This window comes from Diprion similis, chromosome 2, assembly GCF_021155765.1.
Source record: "Diprion similis isolate iyDipSimi1 chromosome 2, iyDipSimi1.1, whole genome shotgun sequence".
Taxonomy (NCBI): domain Eukaryota; kingdom Metazoa; phylum Arthropoda; class Insecta; order Hymenoptera; family Diprionidae; genus Diprion; species Diprion similis.
The window spans coordinates 10,970,670-10,986,032 of NC_060106.1; the positions used below are offsets into that span (position 1 = coordinate 10,970,670).

At 39.8% G+C, this 15,363-nt stretch overlaps 1 protein-coding gene across 3 annotated transcripts in view; it reads left to right on the forward strand.

Annotated features, from left to right (window-relative positions):
• Positions 1-15,363, forward strand: part of LOC124416513 (HIV Tat-specific factor 1 homolog) — a 44,112-nt gene that overhangs the window by 18,737 nt on the left and 10,012 nt on the right. For all 3 annotated transcript variants that reach the window (XM_046897654.1, XM_046897655.1, XM_046897656.1), the window contains exon 5: positions 13,983-14,149. In XM_046897654.1, the coding sequence (XP_046753610.1) occupies positions 13,983-14,149 (167 nt within the window). The remainder of the gene's footprint in view (positions 1-13,982; positions 14,150-15,363) is intronic.

Consider the following 15,363-nt stretch of genomic DNA (forward strand, 5'->3'; position numbering starts at 1 on the left):
TATTTCACAAAGTACACTATCGGTCCTGGCGAAGATTCTCCGTCATGCAGGAAATAAACCGTCGGGTTTGACAACGCGAGGAAGGCTGCACTCGACGGGCGCGGAGGTTCGCGACGGACTGATTCCTCCGGTACCAAACTGGTGCTCTACGTGTTCTCCCGACGACGTTCACTATACCAACTAGCATCCAGCAAGCAAAGCTTTCGGCACAAGCCCCGCCGTCACTTCGCAGCCTGACCTCATCGCCGCAGATCACAGCCCTAATACCTTACGCATATTATATATATGTATACCAAATTCGTTCTTCTGCAGCAGCTGATATGTGTGCCTTGTTCTTAATAATACCTGTGTGCACAGGTGCGTAAGTGTGTTACACATCGTTGTATATTCGCGCCGACTGACGAGAAGAGTCACCGGCAACTTCATTCGATGCATCATTTTTTTATTCAGCGCAAAGACTGTTTTGGAATCGTAAATTATTGGATTACGATCGGCACGTCTGAAGTGCATGGGCTCAGGTGTAAGTCCTTCCCTTATCACGCCTCCCGTCACGAATAATTGAAGGGACAAAATCTGTTTAGAAAATATTTTTTAATTCAATACTGTGTCAGCCGGTTCTAACGCTAAAGGTGATAATTTTTAAGGCCGGTTCACTTCCCCATATAAACCTATGACGATATCAGTGTAGCCTTGTTTCGCACCTATGAGTTGTATACACATAGGTATTCTAACCTTGCCGATGAGGAAGGTGATTTGTAAACATGAGTTGCTGCTCCGTTTGTTAGCGTATAATATACTTTTATGTTAATTTATAGAGACTTTGCGCCGTAGAATCTGCCAGTAGTCATTGGAAAAATTTCAATTAATTACCTCATCAGTGGAATGTAATTATGTTTCTTGATTGAAACAGATACGTCCATCGTACGTGGTGAATAAGTATCCATAATAATTGTTTGCGACACACTGACGTCGGACATTACAGCGTGGCGTGAAATGAGCATTCTTTAAATACATCTTACAAATAATAGTCATGCGAGATTCTAGATCCTGCCGTGAATCAGGAAACAACAAATTAGCATGTCGCTATGTTTTCCATGTAGCAAAGTGCCTGTACAATGTAGGTAGTAACAGTTATCCAGATGCTTTCGTCGCGTATCCACAAAAATTTTTCACGTCAAACAACCGTGTTGTGAATTTTTAATAGACTAAACCTCAAGGTTCAAATAACGGGCGAAAAAATCCTCGTGACTTTTAACAACGCAAATCGATCCCTCGGCGAGCTGCTTTTAAAGAATAACCGAAAATGATGTGACGGGGAAATATTAGCGAGAAGGAGACTGCGAATTATCGTAAATACAGAATTGGCCAATTAGATTCAAGGCAAAATTACGAAGCTCCGAGCGTTTCTTTACCGGCAATGAGATCTCAATAACACAGATCAGCTGACTGGCAAAGTCAAAAGGCAAAACTCGTATCAGTCGGCTCTTCGGTCTTCGTAACAACTTAACTTCGGTACGTAGGTACACCCCTTCATTAGCCTGGGTATAAATCATTGAACGGTTCCAAACGCAGTTTGGACTTTCCAGGAACGATGCAGCGTGTGTCGGATTCGGTAAAGTAGTCAGGTACCTAGAACCTCAGAGCGATTGAAGTTGGTACAGGAATTCATTCCCTCTTCCCTCCGTACCGTCTTCGAACATGATGCCCTTATACACTAAAGTATATAATGTATCCCCATGTAAAAGTGTGTGAAGGTATATAATTCATTTGTAAGACACCTTTCGCCGAGACCCATGAGTCATGGATGCAGCCGAGATTTCTCCTCGGCAGACTGTTCGCGACGATGGTGTTTCGAATCTCTGGGATATCGTGTCTGCATCTGGAAGTGCTCGTTAAGTTCGGCGCATTTGGTGCATTAAATTGACGTCACGAGAGAATTCATCATAATTCCGGTCGATTGGAAAAGTGGAAATTCATACGCGTCGTTTTAGTTTTTTCTCGCGTATGAAGGGGGGGGGGGGGGGGTATTTGGGGGTAGGAAAATTGACGGGGAAAAAACTGTCGTTTTATGAAACCGTGAGACGAGCAGTTCCTGGAAGCTAGTTTAACAAAAGATGCTGGTGGATGAAAAGATAACTCAGTTTTATTTTTCATGGGATCCGTACTGCAGATTCACACTCGTATTTGTACACTGAGGGCACAATGCTCAGGTTCACATATAAGGAGGTACCCCATCGATCCTCAGGGACTCGTACAGGCGTCTTCTTCGTCGAGGTTTTTCTTTCCCGCTACCTCGTCTTATTCTTCATTTTCCGAGTAAGGGAATGCCGGCGAAGCTAATCAACGGCTTCGAGCAACAGTTTAATACAAAGGAGAACTGGAACTGGATTCACGTCACGGTTTACGATTCAGTGACCCTCGATAGACCATCGATTCCTGGATTTAGTGTGCGGTGTATGATACATATACATAGATCGAACTGAACAGACAGCCTGAAGCCGCAGCAACAAATGAATAACCTGTAAAGAATTTTCTCGCGAACTTGAAGTACCTGCGTGATGTTGGATTAAAATAGAAGTGGTCATAAATATCGGGGATATAATAAACTGAAAGATTTAGTCAATTTTTATAAACAGACCGGCGAGAGAATAAATCTTAGCTAATCACAATAAACACTCTTGTCTCGATTCGTATTCAATTGCCAATTTCACTATTTATTTATTGTTATAATCTTTACACGGATATTTAGAATTTACCACGCCGATCAACAAACCCAGCAGCGTATACGGGTCTACATCCCAGAAGCTGGTCTCTGTTGGTACAACCAAATACGGTGATGCTGCGGGGAAAATTTCACTTGCAAAATGCAACCGTCGGTTTGAAGAATGAATGAATTCTTAAACTTGATTTAATCTCTGCAGTCTGTATTGTGTCATATTGCTCAACTAGTTTTGCATTTTATCGCGAGTTGTTCCACATTTGGTAACGAATTCTGCCTCGGTGAAGTTGTAAACATATTTATACATATTTTGATCCTTTCTTCAATTCGATTTTGTAACTCAATCCATCGATAAAATTCTCGGGATGTTGATTTTCTGGGGTTTAAATATTCTTTCATTGAATCACAAAAATTTCATCTCAATCCACACAAATCTTGCATATAGAAAATATAAGTCATTAATCAATATGACGAAGAAGAACTTGTCTAGCATGAAAAGTTCTTTCACTTCGTATAGCATTGAGTGAAAATGACAGGTTTTTATTGCTTTATACATATATTGCATATCGGCTCTTAGCTAAGAAAAAGTTGAACTCTCACATCAATATACAATCTAAAACGTCGATTGGATATACTCCAGACGTTTTTTTCCTTCAGCGTTTATAAAAAGGTAAGAACTGTGTGTGGGCGAGAGCGATCCATAACCCCGAGTTTATAAACGGTAGTTATTGGTTTAATCTGTACACGTCATGGTAAAAAAATAAAAGAAAAAAAGGAAAGAAATTAAACAAGAAATTTAATCGTTTCGGTTTTTCGATTCGCGGATATAACAACGAGCGTTAATTTTACTTTTCACCGTACAACCGACAGTCCGTACCGTTCCTGGATCAAATTTTTACTTTATCGGTTTAACGTCTGTGCAGTTCGTGCTGATAAAAGCTCAATCTAAATGAAACCACGCGCCGCTTCTATACGCCCAGAAAATTATGCAGTCACTTGATTCAGAATCTGTGAGTACCTACCCACCTTATCGCGGTTCACGAGATATTGCATACAATTTAACCGTTAATCAGTCGATTAACTCATCGTCTTATCTACACGGTTTTAATTAAATCACACCGATGGCCGTGTTGTTGTTCCCGGAACCTTTCGGTCGTAATACATTACCTGTCCATCGATCCGTTTGCAATTAACTTGTTGTAACACACGCGAAGGATGCAGCGTCGAGTAAACTAGACGTCGTTACCTCTCAAGCGTCTCTCAAGTCTGAAATGCTGACGATAAAATGCTTCTATAAATATGCGTATATAATAACCCCGAGATTTATGCAGTAGCGCATTATAACGACATAATACATGCGTTATTAATGCACATGAAATTTTTTATGTACAGTTAGACTGTCGATGTTATCTCTTTTATTGCGCTATGCCTAAAATGCGTGTTCGTGTACGCACAACTTATTCATTCTTTATACCTGGTCTGTATCAGCTGCTTGCATTTTGCTGCTTGGTAGGTATACCAGAAAAATGGAAGCAATAGTCGGTCATTTTACTGCTATTTACCTACATACTCGAATACGGTTACACTTCGTGTACCTTGTAAATGGAGTTATAATTGTCCAGCAGCATAAGTATAAATCGTGTTTACTCGGTGTGAAAATCAGAAGAGACAAGGTGCTAATGAATGTATTATACTTTACCATGATCGCGAAGATTACAGGCTCACGATGGTGAATGTGGCGGTTTTTAGCACTTTTATCAATTTGTCTCTAGGCTCATCGTACAGTGATTTAATTCAAACAGACGGGTGATTGATAGAAACAAAAATATAAGTGCTTATTTCGCGTACATCCGCTTTGAAAATTACATAATAGTCGAAGATGTGGATAGTCTGGATAGAAATAGCAATTACTTCCTACACAAACATAGGTACACCCGATAAATGTAAACTGAATAGATATTTTATTCTACGTTTTCACTGGAGTGAGCACGTGCGGTAGGAACTTGGCTTCAAGTGATATCAATCCTTCGTTTGATGTCAGATATGGAAAATAATTTAACCAGCTATGTAAACTAAGCGCGATTTTACATTTATTTCAATGACTAGACCGCTGTGAAATGCTGTTAGAAAGTATGCCGCAGGTGCATAAATGTCGATCGATGATAGACGTAATATATTGAGAATTCTCTACACGAATCGAATTGCATCCAGCTGCATGTCGCGATATGCAATTTATGTGTTCGGAAAGGGAGGAAAATTGTGGTGGTTTTAGATATGGATATAAAAATTGCATGTAAAATATGGAATTTGTATGGAATTTGCAATTTTTAAACTGCTTCGCGAAACTTGCAAAATTGGCAATTTAAATGGCTATTGGCTTCTGTTTTCATCGACAATCTAGCTGCTCAAAAGTTGCAAATAGCTTGTCTGTTAGATAATATTTACGAAAAAAACATTTTTTCGAAATTCCTGATGGCGGAGCGTGAAAAGTTTGGACGAGATTGGGTGGAAGCCACGCGCGAAATGTTGAGCGATAAAAAAAACCGAGGATTATGAGTGGCGAGAAAAAACACGTGTGACATCATGGAACCAACATATACGAGGAATTATCGCGTGAAATGTACAGATGCTGTAATTTATATTAGACATGTCGTAACCCGAAAACGATGAGCGAGAATTTTCACGGCCAGGCCTGATCCGATCGATCAGTTCTTTTATTCCTCGTCAATTCTGATGACCGTGCGACGATCATCGATTTTTAATTGCCTAATGCTCTCCGCAAACATCTTTACAAGGGGATCATCGCAGCGCGAATCAACTCATGAGTCACGGGCAATTGGATCTCCACATGTGTGCGTATGTGTCGTAAATCTTGTTAGCACGATTGAGTTCTGCGTACGACGAAATTGCGACGTTCGCAAATATTGTTGGAAGTTCCTGCCTTGCAAGACGTTTCTAGCCTGTGAAGCTGTGACAAAAACTGAAGCATCGATGTCTATTTTGATGATAATTGGTGCAAATTATTGAAATTACATATTTTCGACGTGATTCATTTGTAGATAAAGATACTTTATACGTGATGTAGAAAATTTTGGCGGATGAATTGAAAATTTAATTTTATATCTATTTTAATGAAGTGAAATCTTGTGAATTTTTCGAGTTCTTACATTAGTATTTTCTCTTCCGCATGGATTGTGCCGTTTTGATTGATTGTCCTACACCGCAGCGCATTCCCTGGGATATTTTTTGTGTATTTGCATATGTCGGTCGCATCTCTGCGCACGATCAAGCTCAAATTAAAAATAAGTAGAATACGCCCGATCGTTCTCTAAATAAATAAGTAGGCAAAATGTGAAATATAACACCGCTGTAGGTCTCGCCAGGTATTTGCGAAGCTTGAACCATCGGATCGTTTTGCGTTGTATACGAATAGGATTGGTATAAAGGGCGAGAAAAAAGTTGAATGAAAAATAGAAAATGAAATCTCTGTCGTTTCGTTAACTTAAATAATTTTCCGAAACACGAGTTCTTCTTTTTTCAATCTCTTTGAAAATTATCTGTGATATTCCGCAGCAACGTTTAAAGTAGCGACAAAATATTGTCTTCCTATTCTGAAGTAGTAAAGTGTACTCGTAGAAAAAAATAGTCTTAAATATATGCGCATTCGCAAAAATATTTTGCTTTCTTTCATCGTTTGCAATGATCTTTCTTAAAAAGCTTCGTCAATGTCGCGTAAATTATACTCTTAACATATTATTGAAGTATAAATAACTCTGAGATATTTTATCGGGCCGCGAAGTTAATAAAAATAACTCTTCAGTTTCGCTTGGAGCCCAGAATTTTGTTTTAGAACTGCAGAATTCGCTGCTTCAGGTATAAGACAAACAACTCTTTCGTCACGGTAGTCATCGGCTGGTTGTCTTGTTATTTCTTTCTCTCTTGCCTTTCGTTTTTTCAATACCAACGGTTGCATTGCATACCAACGCGTAAATCGCGTTTTGACAGAAGAGAAAAGCCGCAAGCTTCGAGGAGAGAGTAGTTTTTATCCTACGTGATTCATACGTTTCGTGATCTACATAATATCGGAATTGCAACATTGTGCTATTCGTATCGAATTCGGAGTAACCCGGTGAAAATCTATTTTGTCTTTTCTTTTTTTTCGACACTTTTTTCAACGTAACTTTCCAATATCTGCAACAGCTGATGAGAGGCAGAAAATTCAACTAATCATATATCCAGCAGAATTTTCGCGTCCATTTTCCACGGCAAAAGAGATATCGAGGTTGTAGCCAGAATCTGGCGCCTGATCATAGGTACGTGACGTCATCGTTGCGCAATAAGTCATTCGTCTTGTAAGCTTGGCATCACCTGTGTCAAGTTATTGGAGAAATCGCGTCATCGTCGACGTGTCCAGAGTTTTGCATTTTTATTTTAATATAAGTATTGGTTCGAGGTGTAATTATCATCGACACACATGCAGGGTTCCTGTCATTTGCCTTAGGGTGCGATACTGTTTCTTTATTTTTTTATTTCCTCTCTCTCTCTCCCTCTCTCTCTCTTTTGTATTCAATAACGACTCGTCGAAGCGATTATTTTCGGCGATGACAATGTCGTAAATTCTTGTGCAACTGTACTGATGCATGGCACGACTTCTCGGCGTTGTGTCATTTCTCATTCATTTTTAATTTGTAATTCGCATGCGTGCACGCGTGTGAAACATCGTAGGTATCGTACGAGTTAAGGTTCTGTCGAAGGAAACTCCTGTCCCCTCTTCTCACACTGATCACCACGGCTTGGTGAAATTCGTTCGAGCGTTAAGTTATTTCAATTATGAATATCCCCACTCGTAATACACGTATAATCTCCTTCAATTACGCTCGTATTTTTTCCCCAATCAACCGGTCGCCGAGTGCTAGTGCCTAATCAATTTATGAGTCTCCCTTATCAACGCCAATGCTGCAGCTAACAACCACTAACTATAACTAACTGGTTTTTCGTCTGCACTCGTATTACGTATCTGTGAGCATTTAATTATGTTTCACCCCCTTCCACCTCCCTATTTTTTTCCCCTGAACCGACAAATTGATTTAATATCAATTACCTTCCTACATTTATTCACGAATCACGAATTGTTAATGTAATAATTAATTATCATGTCGGCATATTATGCGGAAACCTTAAGTGTAACGTGATCCGTTTTGCAATAGCTACGGATGTACGTATGCTTCGCGGTGATTATCTTTCAGGGTTTTTTTTCCACAGCGACAGGTCAACGCTATAAATAAAATTTAAAATTACTTGCGATATTGTATTTCTTATACTTTTCCCTGTTTTGGGAGTGTAATCTAACCATGTCATCCGGGACGTGATACCGCAGATGTAATGTTGATTGTAACATTCAGTATATTCTCGGAAATTAGACGATAGTTGAGAGTTCTTCGATCATTTTTATTTCAGTCATATTCCGCGACTGGTTTTTCGCAGTTCCTGTAATAACGCTGTCGCAATACTTAATTGTTGGTGAGTGTTATCACAAAACTCTGAACTACTGCAGCAATAATTTCGACTAGTGCTGAAGGATTTAGCCGGCTTAGCCAGCCAAGACAGTTAACTTAGCTAATTAGCTGAAAGTTAGTTAGCCAAAATAGTCGACCGGTTAACCAGCTAAGCCGGCCAAAAATAGTTAATCAGCTAATTTTAACCGGTCAAACCTAAAAATGCGGAAAATCAACAAGCAAACGAATTTTTTACGTCCTGGAGTCGAACTTCGCACCAAATTACCAGATAAATAGACGTTTGTCACTGACAATTAGAGAAATTTTTAAGCGAATCCAATTTTAATATGACTGAATAATGTACTAAGTACAGTTGGGAAATAATACATACTAAATCATTCGAAAGTATGCGGAGCCTAGTAAGTTACTTTGCAAAGTTAATCCAAACAAGTATCACGATTTGATGAACGCTAATTTTTATTCTCAGCTTAGCTGATTAGTACTGATTGATGAACTTTTTTATCACCCTGGACATTAGATGACAATAATTCTGTAAAGTGAATATAATAAAACTTATTTCGTTCCAAATTCGAATCTGAGAGGTGAAAAATTCATTTGCTTGTTGATTTTGTACGTTTTTAGATCTGGCCGGTTAAAATTAGTTGAGTAGCTAATTTTGGCCGGCTAATTGTTTTCGCCACATAATTTTCACCCAATTAGCCCAGTTAACTGTCTTCACCGGCTAAGTCGGCTAAATCGTAGAGCACTACTTTCGACCATTTTGGTCTCACCCAGAGCCTGAGGCTGATATGTGCCATCAAGAATAAGGAGCTGATCAAGAAGTAACGAACAGCATCAACCTTGGCCGAACGTTTAAACGGGATAGACCTGCAGTGTAACAACACACATCGTTTCATAATACCTACCATGTAAACGTAATATGCGAGCGTGACATCAGAGATCGGAGGGAAAATGCAAAAGAGTAGGTACCTACTTGGGTATCTACATCTTCTCTCCGTAAGTATGCATGGCATAGTAAGCGGCGTAATGTAATGGCTCGAAGACAGTATCGAGTTCTTACGAGACTGAAGCTAGCAGCCAAACCTTTTAATGTTCTTTCGAACAAGGTAGTGATGTCCGGAAATCAAAATTTTTTGAAACACCTTGAACTAACGATGCTTTTATAGAGTAACGAGGATGATATCGAACTGCATTTTTATATTTCTAAAAAGTTTGACACACGTTTGACTGCTAACTCTGGCTGCTAGCCTCACCTTCATCGACATCTTGGGTGGTCCGAGTTGCTCCCAGCAAAGGGAAGGATTATTTTTCATAACTCGGTGTAAGCAAGGTCTCATCCTGTTGTCCTTGACGGCACTTGAGAGTAGGCGGAATTCAGAAATGTCTTGTCAAATGTTTACTGCACGTACAAGGTAGATGGAAAACCTTTTCCAACCTCATAGGAAAAAGCTTTAAGATCAGTCTCAGCAATTAACTTTGAAACGAGTGAATTCTTACTATCGCAATTTAATATCCAACAGCACTCGCTGGTTATTAAAAGAACATTTCAACCGGTCACTGACCCTTTGCTGTTGAGAGGCTTATACTAGGTGTATATGCACAGGGTGATCGTAAATCTGTAAAAATCTGTAAACAGTCCGCATTATGGTTACTTCAGGAATCCACTGTAGGTACGAGACGATCTTGTGTATATATATACCTAATACCGCTAGCATATCTCCACGGCATCGTCAGAATTTTTATTGTTCATCGTCAGTTTATTTCTCTGTCGTCATTCATCTTTTCTTGTCGTCTTTCGTGCTGCTGCTGCTGCTGCTATTGACGCAACATTTCCAGAGAAAATGTCGTCGTCGTCGTTTGCGCGCAGAAATAAGGTTTATGCGATGTGGCCACAGCCTTCCGTCTGCTTATACATACCCCGATGATGTCATTGGTTCGGTTTTAGAAGTCATGGAACTTCAATTTCAAGTCCCCCAATATATTTCTCAGAAATATCTCGTTTGATCTCTTATCTTGGCGATAGAGCGGATTCTTACGGGCTAAAAATACTCGAGATGCCGTAATACTCTTCGATGATTTCAAACGTTTGACGATTGAAATGACGAGCCATGTGGACCGTCAAATGCTTCGAATTGCCTAAATGAAATGCCTGTATCTTTATAAGCAGGGAGGTTATTCGTCCACTGTTGCAAGTGATTTGCCATTAATTACACTTACCATGGGCTGTGATTACGCCAATTAAAACAAACGATCATGCACATGAAGAGAGAAGGTCTGATCGATGGTCGTCAAATGACCATTGACACATCCTAGGCTATTCAAACATTCATGAGTCTGCGGTTTGTTTGATGCATCTTCCGGTATTCCTTGACTACTGCCATCAATTAATACTCCGCAAAGCAATAATACCACGTTCGTTTACCATTGGTTGAAAATCCTCATCGTTTCGAACTCCATTTCTAGAAATGACGATTTTAGGTCAACCGGTCAAACGGCGTGCCAGTGCATATTCTAAGGTCTAACTGTTCGTGGTTATTTGCGTAATCTGACGACCGACGGCAAGTCGTATACACATAACGTAAAGTCGGAGACCAGCGCGTCTGCATCTCGCGTGTCTTGACTTCGTAATTGCCTATACACGTATAGTGCCAGCGTGAAATACTCGAGTTTAAATTCGCCACGCCCGTTTCCATATAACTTTATAGAGTCTAATTTCCATGACATGCATTTCATTCGTGGCGCATCTTCACTCAATAACGCTGCATTTTAACCTGAATATTCCTGGATGATCGAGTAGCGCGTGCCATTCCAAGGCCTCAAAAGACTCAGAGGTACATGCGGTAAACGACGTTGAACAGAGCGGAGCAAATCACTTGGTGAAGACGTCAGGATTAATTAAACGAATCTGAAATCATACGGTGGAATGTGCCCCGTGAATTCGTTCGGTCAATCTCTCAATCTATCGCGATAACAATCGATCCCATGCATGTGCTTGTCACATGTACTTGTCTCGCCTCGGTTAGATCGATTGCTCAAAATCAGAGGCACAAATTCGTTCTTAATTGAACGCATTTGTGCGACGACGGCGATCAATTTTCACTGCGTTTTGTTTTCGTAAAGGACAAAGGGGTCCTTGGCGTAGACCCTCTCGGTTTTCAACTTTGGTTTGTTCTTTTATTGCGGTATCTTGGGATCAGCCAAACCAGTTAGTCCCTCTTCACTCATGCGGTTGTCCACACGTCACGAGTCGCGCTGGGTTGATCTTGTCATCCGACTTATGTATATGGAAATTTAAAATTTACTTTCATAGGTTGTTGCTTGTTGTGTTAGGTTGAACCGCAGCTCTGAATAAACGATATGTGCTTTGCTGTCCGAGAGAACAAAAACTTTCTGAGGTATACCGGGCTAACTTTATACAAAGACTGTACTGCGGTCTTCGAGTTTTGTGAAACTGAACAGTTCTATATTATCTTTGAGATTTTTTTTTGCCTCGCCGATTCATTTCGTTCGTCTTGCAGCCGTCAGAGCTTGCATTTTTAACCTGTGACAGGCTTGAGAATGATCCTCGATACCGTTGCGAAGATTAGTCGCTGGAACTTGTTTCACAATAGCGGTGAAAATTTTCTTTTTTTGCTTTAACAACTTGGCACTGTTTGAAATCGACAAGTTTAGGCATTGTTCGCGTAAGTTTTAACAAATTACCACTTGATTGGCGACGAGCCTGTTAAAGTTAGCTAATTTAAAGTAATTATTACGGGACTTCTTCAGGCACGCCACGGTCTTAAACAGATCTTCTAATTAACCATAAAATCAAAAAATTCGAGTGGAGTTTAAGGAGTTTGTAGACGATAATCAATCCTCTGTAAATTATCTCTATGCTCTGTGCGTTAATTTCTTATAAATTTAGAACAAAAATTATGCAGCTGTGAAAATGAATTCCGGCTCGTTTTTTATGAAAAACAATAAGACAGGAATTTTAGACTGATTTTAGGTGCAGCTATTTATTTTGAGTTTGTGATTCATGATATTTGATGTAACGAATTGAGTAAATATAACAATTGTTTAATCTGTCTTGGTTTCTGGAAATCGGATTGTCTTTCAGAGCAAGTTTTATGAGGAAGATTTTTATTACTAATTCAGTTTCAACGCCTACGAATGAAATAACCGAGTGATTCAGGTCGAGGACAATAAAAAGGAAAAATATTTTGACTGGTTCGTTTCACATAGCTGATGCGAATGAATATAGTATACTTAACTATACTTTTGATACCGTAATTAGCTTGGCGTCGAACATCGTTACTCAATCAGCACGTTCGTAAATGTTCTTACACGTACAATCTCACCTGATATATACGCCAATCACGTTGGAGTTCGTCCGTTGTATAATACGAAGGTTAAATTTAAAGCTTGGGGTGAAAATGCGTCATGATTATACGTATAAGCGTTATACACGGAATCGTGAAGAACATCCTATATGTGCCTTAATAGTATAACAAATTTTTTGCCAGTTTTTCAACAAAAACCTTCATTGTTTCTGAGAAAAGCTTAGCTTATCTCGAGCCATCGTATATCGTTGTATATTATGATCTGCCAAAATTGTGTGAAGAACGGCAATCAAATTATCAAATTATCTATTATACATATATTACGTCTCTATACCGACAGAGTGGGGTGGTATTATGGTAACCGATTTTACGAGTTTCCGCCCGTAAATGTTTACGCCGATCGAAATACATCAAAGCCGTTCAACTCAAGGCTTTTTGAAAAACCATTCTCCGCTACCCAACTCGTAAAATAAGTTGGCAGAGATGCGTTCTTTGGGTCTAAACCCCCCTCCCCTCCCGATCAAAAGAGGTGTAGGTATCTATGCACTTCCGCCGTACACCAATTTTCATTCCCACTTTTGGCGCTTCACTTGATATCGGGTTTATAATGAGTCGATGAAATCACAGGTTAAAACGGTTTTATTCGGAATCACGCTTCATTGGATACAATTTTTACAGACGCTCTAATTGTTCGCATATATCGATCCATGCACAGTATATATAGTCTGCCTTGTAGACAGCTGTTTAAATTGAAAAAACAGCGAGGGTGTCTAACTGGCTGGAGGAATTGCTTTAAAAGCTATTTATTCTTGGATAGTAGGTTATAAATGAAAATTCATTTAACGGTCATGACTCACCATGGTTGAGAGATGCTACGGAAGCTTAGAGACCACCTCATTGAACAGTTATAATTAGCTATTCCACAGCTCGCAGTGAATCGCTTGTACTCATATAAGATATTGATTTTGAACTGTCGAATTTATGACCGTTTAATAGGGGCCTCGTAAAACGTAGAACAATACACTGTTAAAAAAATTATCCATGGCTTCCTGAAGAGGGACGATCAGTTTCGACTATTATTCACTCATCGATATTACGGGAGGTACTTACTCGCTAATTGAAAAACAGGCCGTGTTCTGGGGGTGTTGATCGTTAAATCGCATCCTTATGCCGTTACTAGTCGTTAGTGACCGCCAAACTCTTGCTGTCTCGTTTTATTGTCTCTATATAGTGTAGCCGTGGGGTTGAAATTCCGAATTTTTTGGCGGTGAAAATGAAAGTAAAAGGGCAAAGTTCATAATCTATACAATCTCAATGGCAAGACAGAGTAGCGATGTAAGTTCGTTCCGAAGAATTAGTTCTAGACTGTTTCATCGCAGGGGATGAAAACGGTGCTTCTGAAATTTTGACGTTCTGTTTCAGGTGGAATCTGTCAACCTCGCTCTGCATCTGTTGGACGGGTCCCAAATCAGGGGCAACACTTTGTCGGTCCAGAGAGCGAAGTTTCAGATGAAGGGAAAGTACGACCCGGGGCTTAAACCCAAGCGAAAGAAGAAGGACAAGGAACGGGCGAAGAAGATTCACGAAAAGTAAGTCGGACTATCTGCCTTATTGTCTTGTGTAATACGATTCCGGAAAAAGCTTTTCTTTCTCTGTTTGTTTTTACAAGCCGCCGCGATTCTTCGTTCGTATCTACGCTTTTTGTTGTATCATTCTCAATGGGATAGGAACGAATTGTTGAAACGGCTGTCGAACTCTTTTGAAGAAAGTTAATATACAGCCAACATTTGTCTGTATTTTTCAACGTCTAGTACTCATGAGTCTGACAAGGCAGACAGTTTGGCGCACCCAGAGAGACACGTTGCAGTTGCCAGTGCCAGCAGCTGTGCCCTCATGCTGATTGTTTATTACTGATAATTTTACACTCCACACTGTGTGCTGCTGCTGCTGCTACTCACGCTGTTCTACATACACTCAATTTATCACCCAGTCGTATAAACTCGATTTCCGCGTCTGCGAGCAAAAATAATGCCTGCTTTAAATCGGACGCATCTTTTTTTTTTTTTTTAATTCCTCGCACAGTAATTCATGCATATCGCACTGCGATAAAAAAAATTTTACAGACGAATATTATCATTCAAATATTATATGCCTACGTCTAAATTAGTTCAAACAGACAAATATGGATCGAGATTCGCGTGCAATTGTATTCCGCTGTCTCCCGACGTCGATCTTCATTGATCTGATACGAAAGTCACACCGCAGGAATCTTATGCAAGGGGTGTTTATATTTCGCCGAAGAGAGTTAGGCGGAGAGCGTATAAATCTTGAAACTTTGCCAAAAAGAAAACTGAGGTGCGAGGCGGTTTTATGCGAGCCTTTGTCCGCCGCACCGACGGTTCTTCTACTTCTCGAAATTAGCATAGTTTGAGAATTCGAAACTCATAGTTTTATGACTGGCTTTTTAGTGCTGGGCTGGTCCACCCACCTATACATACCTATATGTATAATAAATATTTATATCTGTACCTTGAATATTTATCCTTGTTCGTCACTCTCGACTCTACTACTCTGATCACGTAAGGTTTATACCGACTAGTCTGCAATTAATTGATCGTGTGTGTAAGCTGGTGTAAAACAGGAAAAAGGCTAAATCCTCTTTCGGAGAAAACCTTGAGTTTTGAGAATCAGTCGAATTTCGTGTAAACAAAAAGTTTTTAGCGAATTTTGTGTCGAAAAAAAAAGTAAGGCTAACCCCTTTCGATTTTTGGCGAAAATTTCGACGACTTTGAAAAGTGCTGCA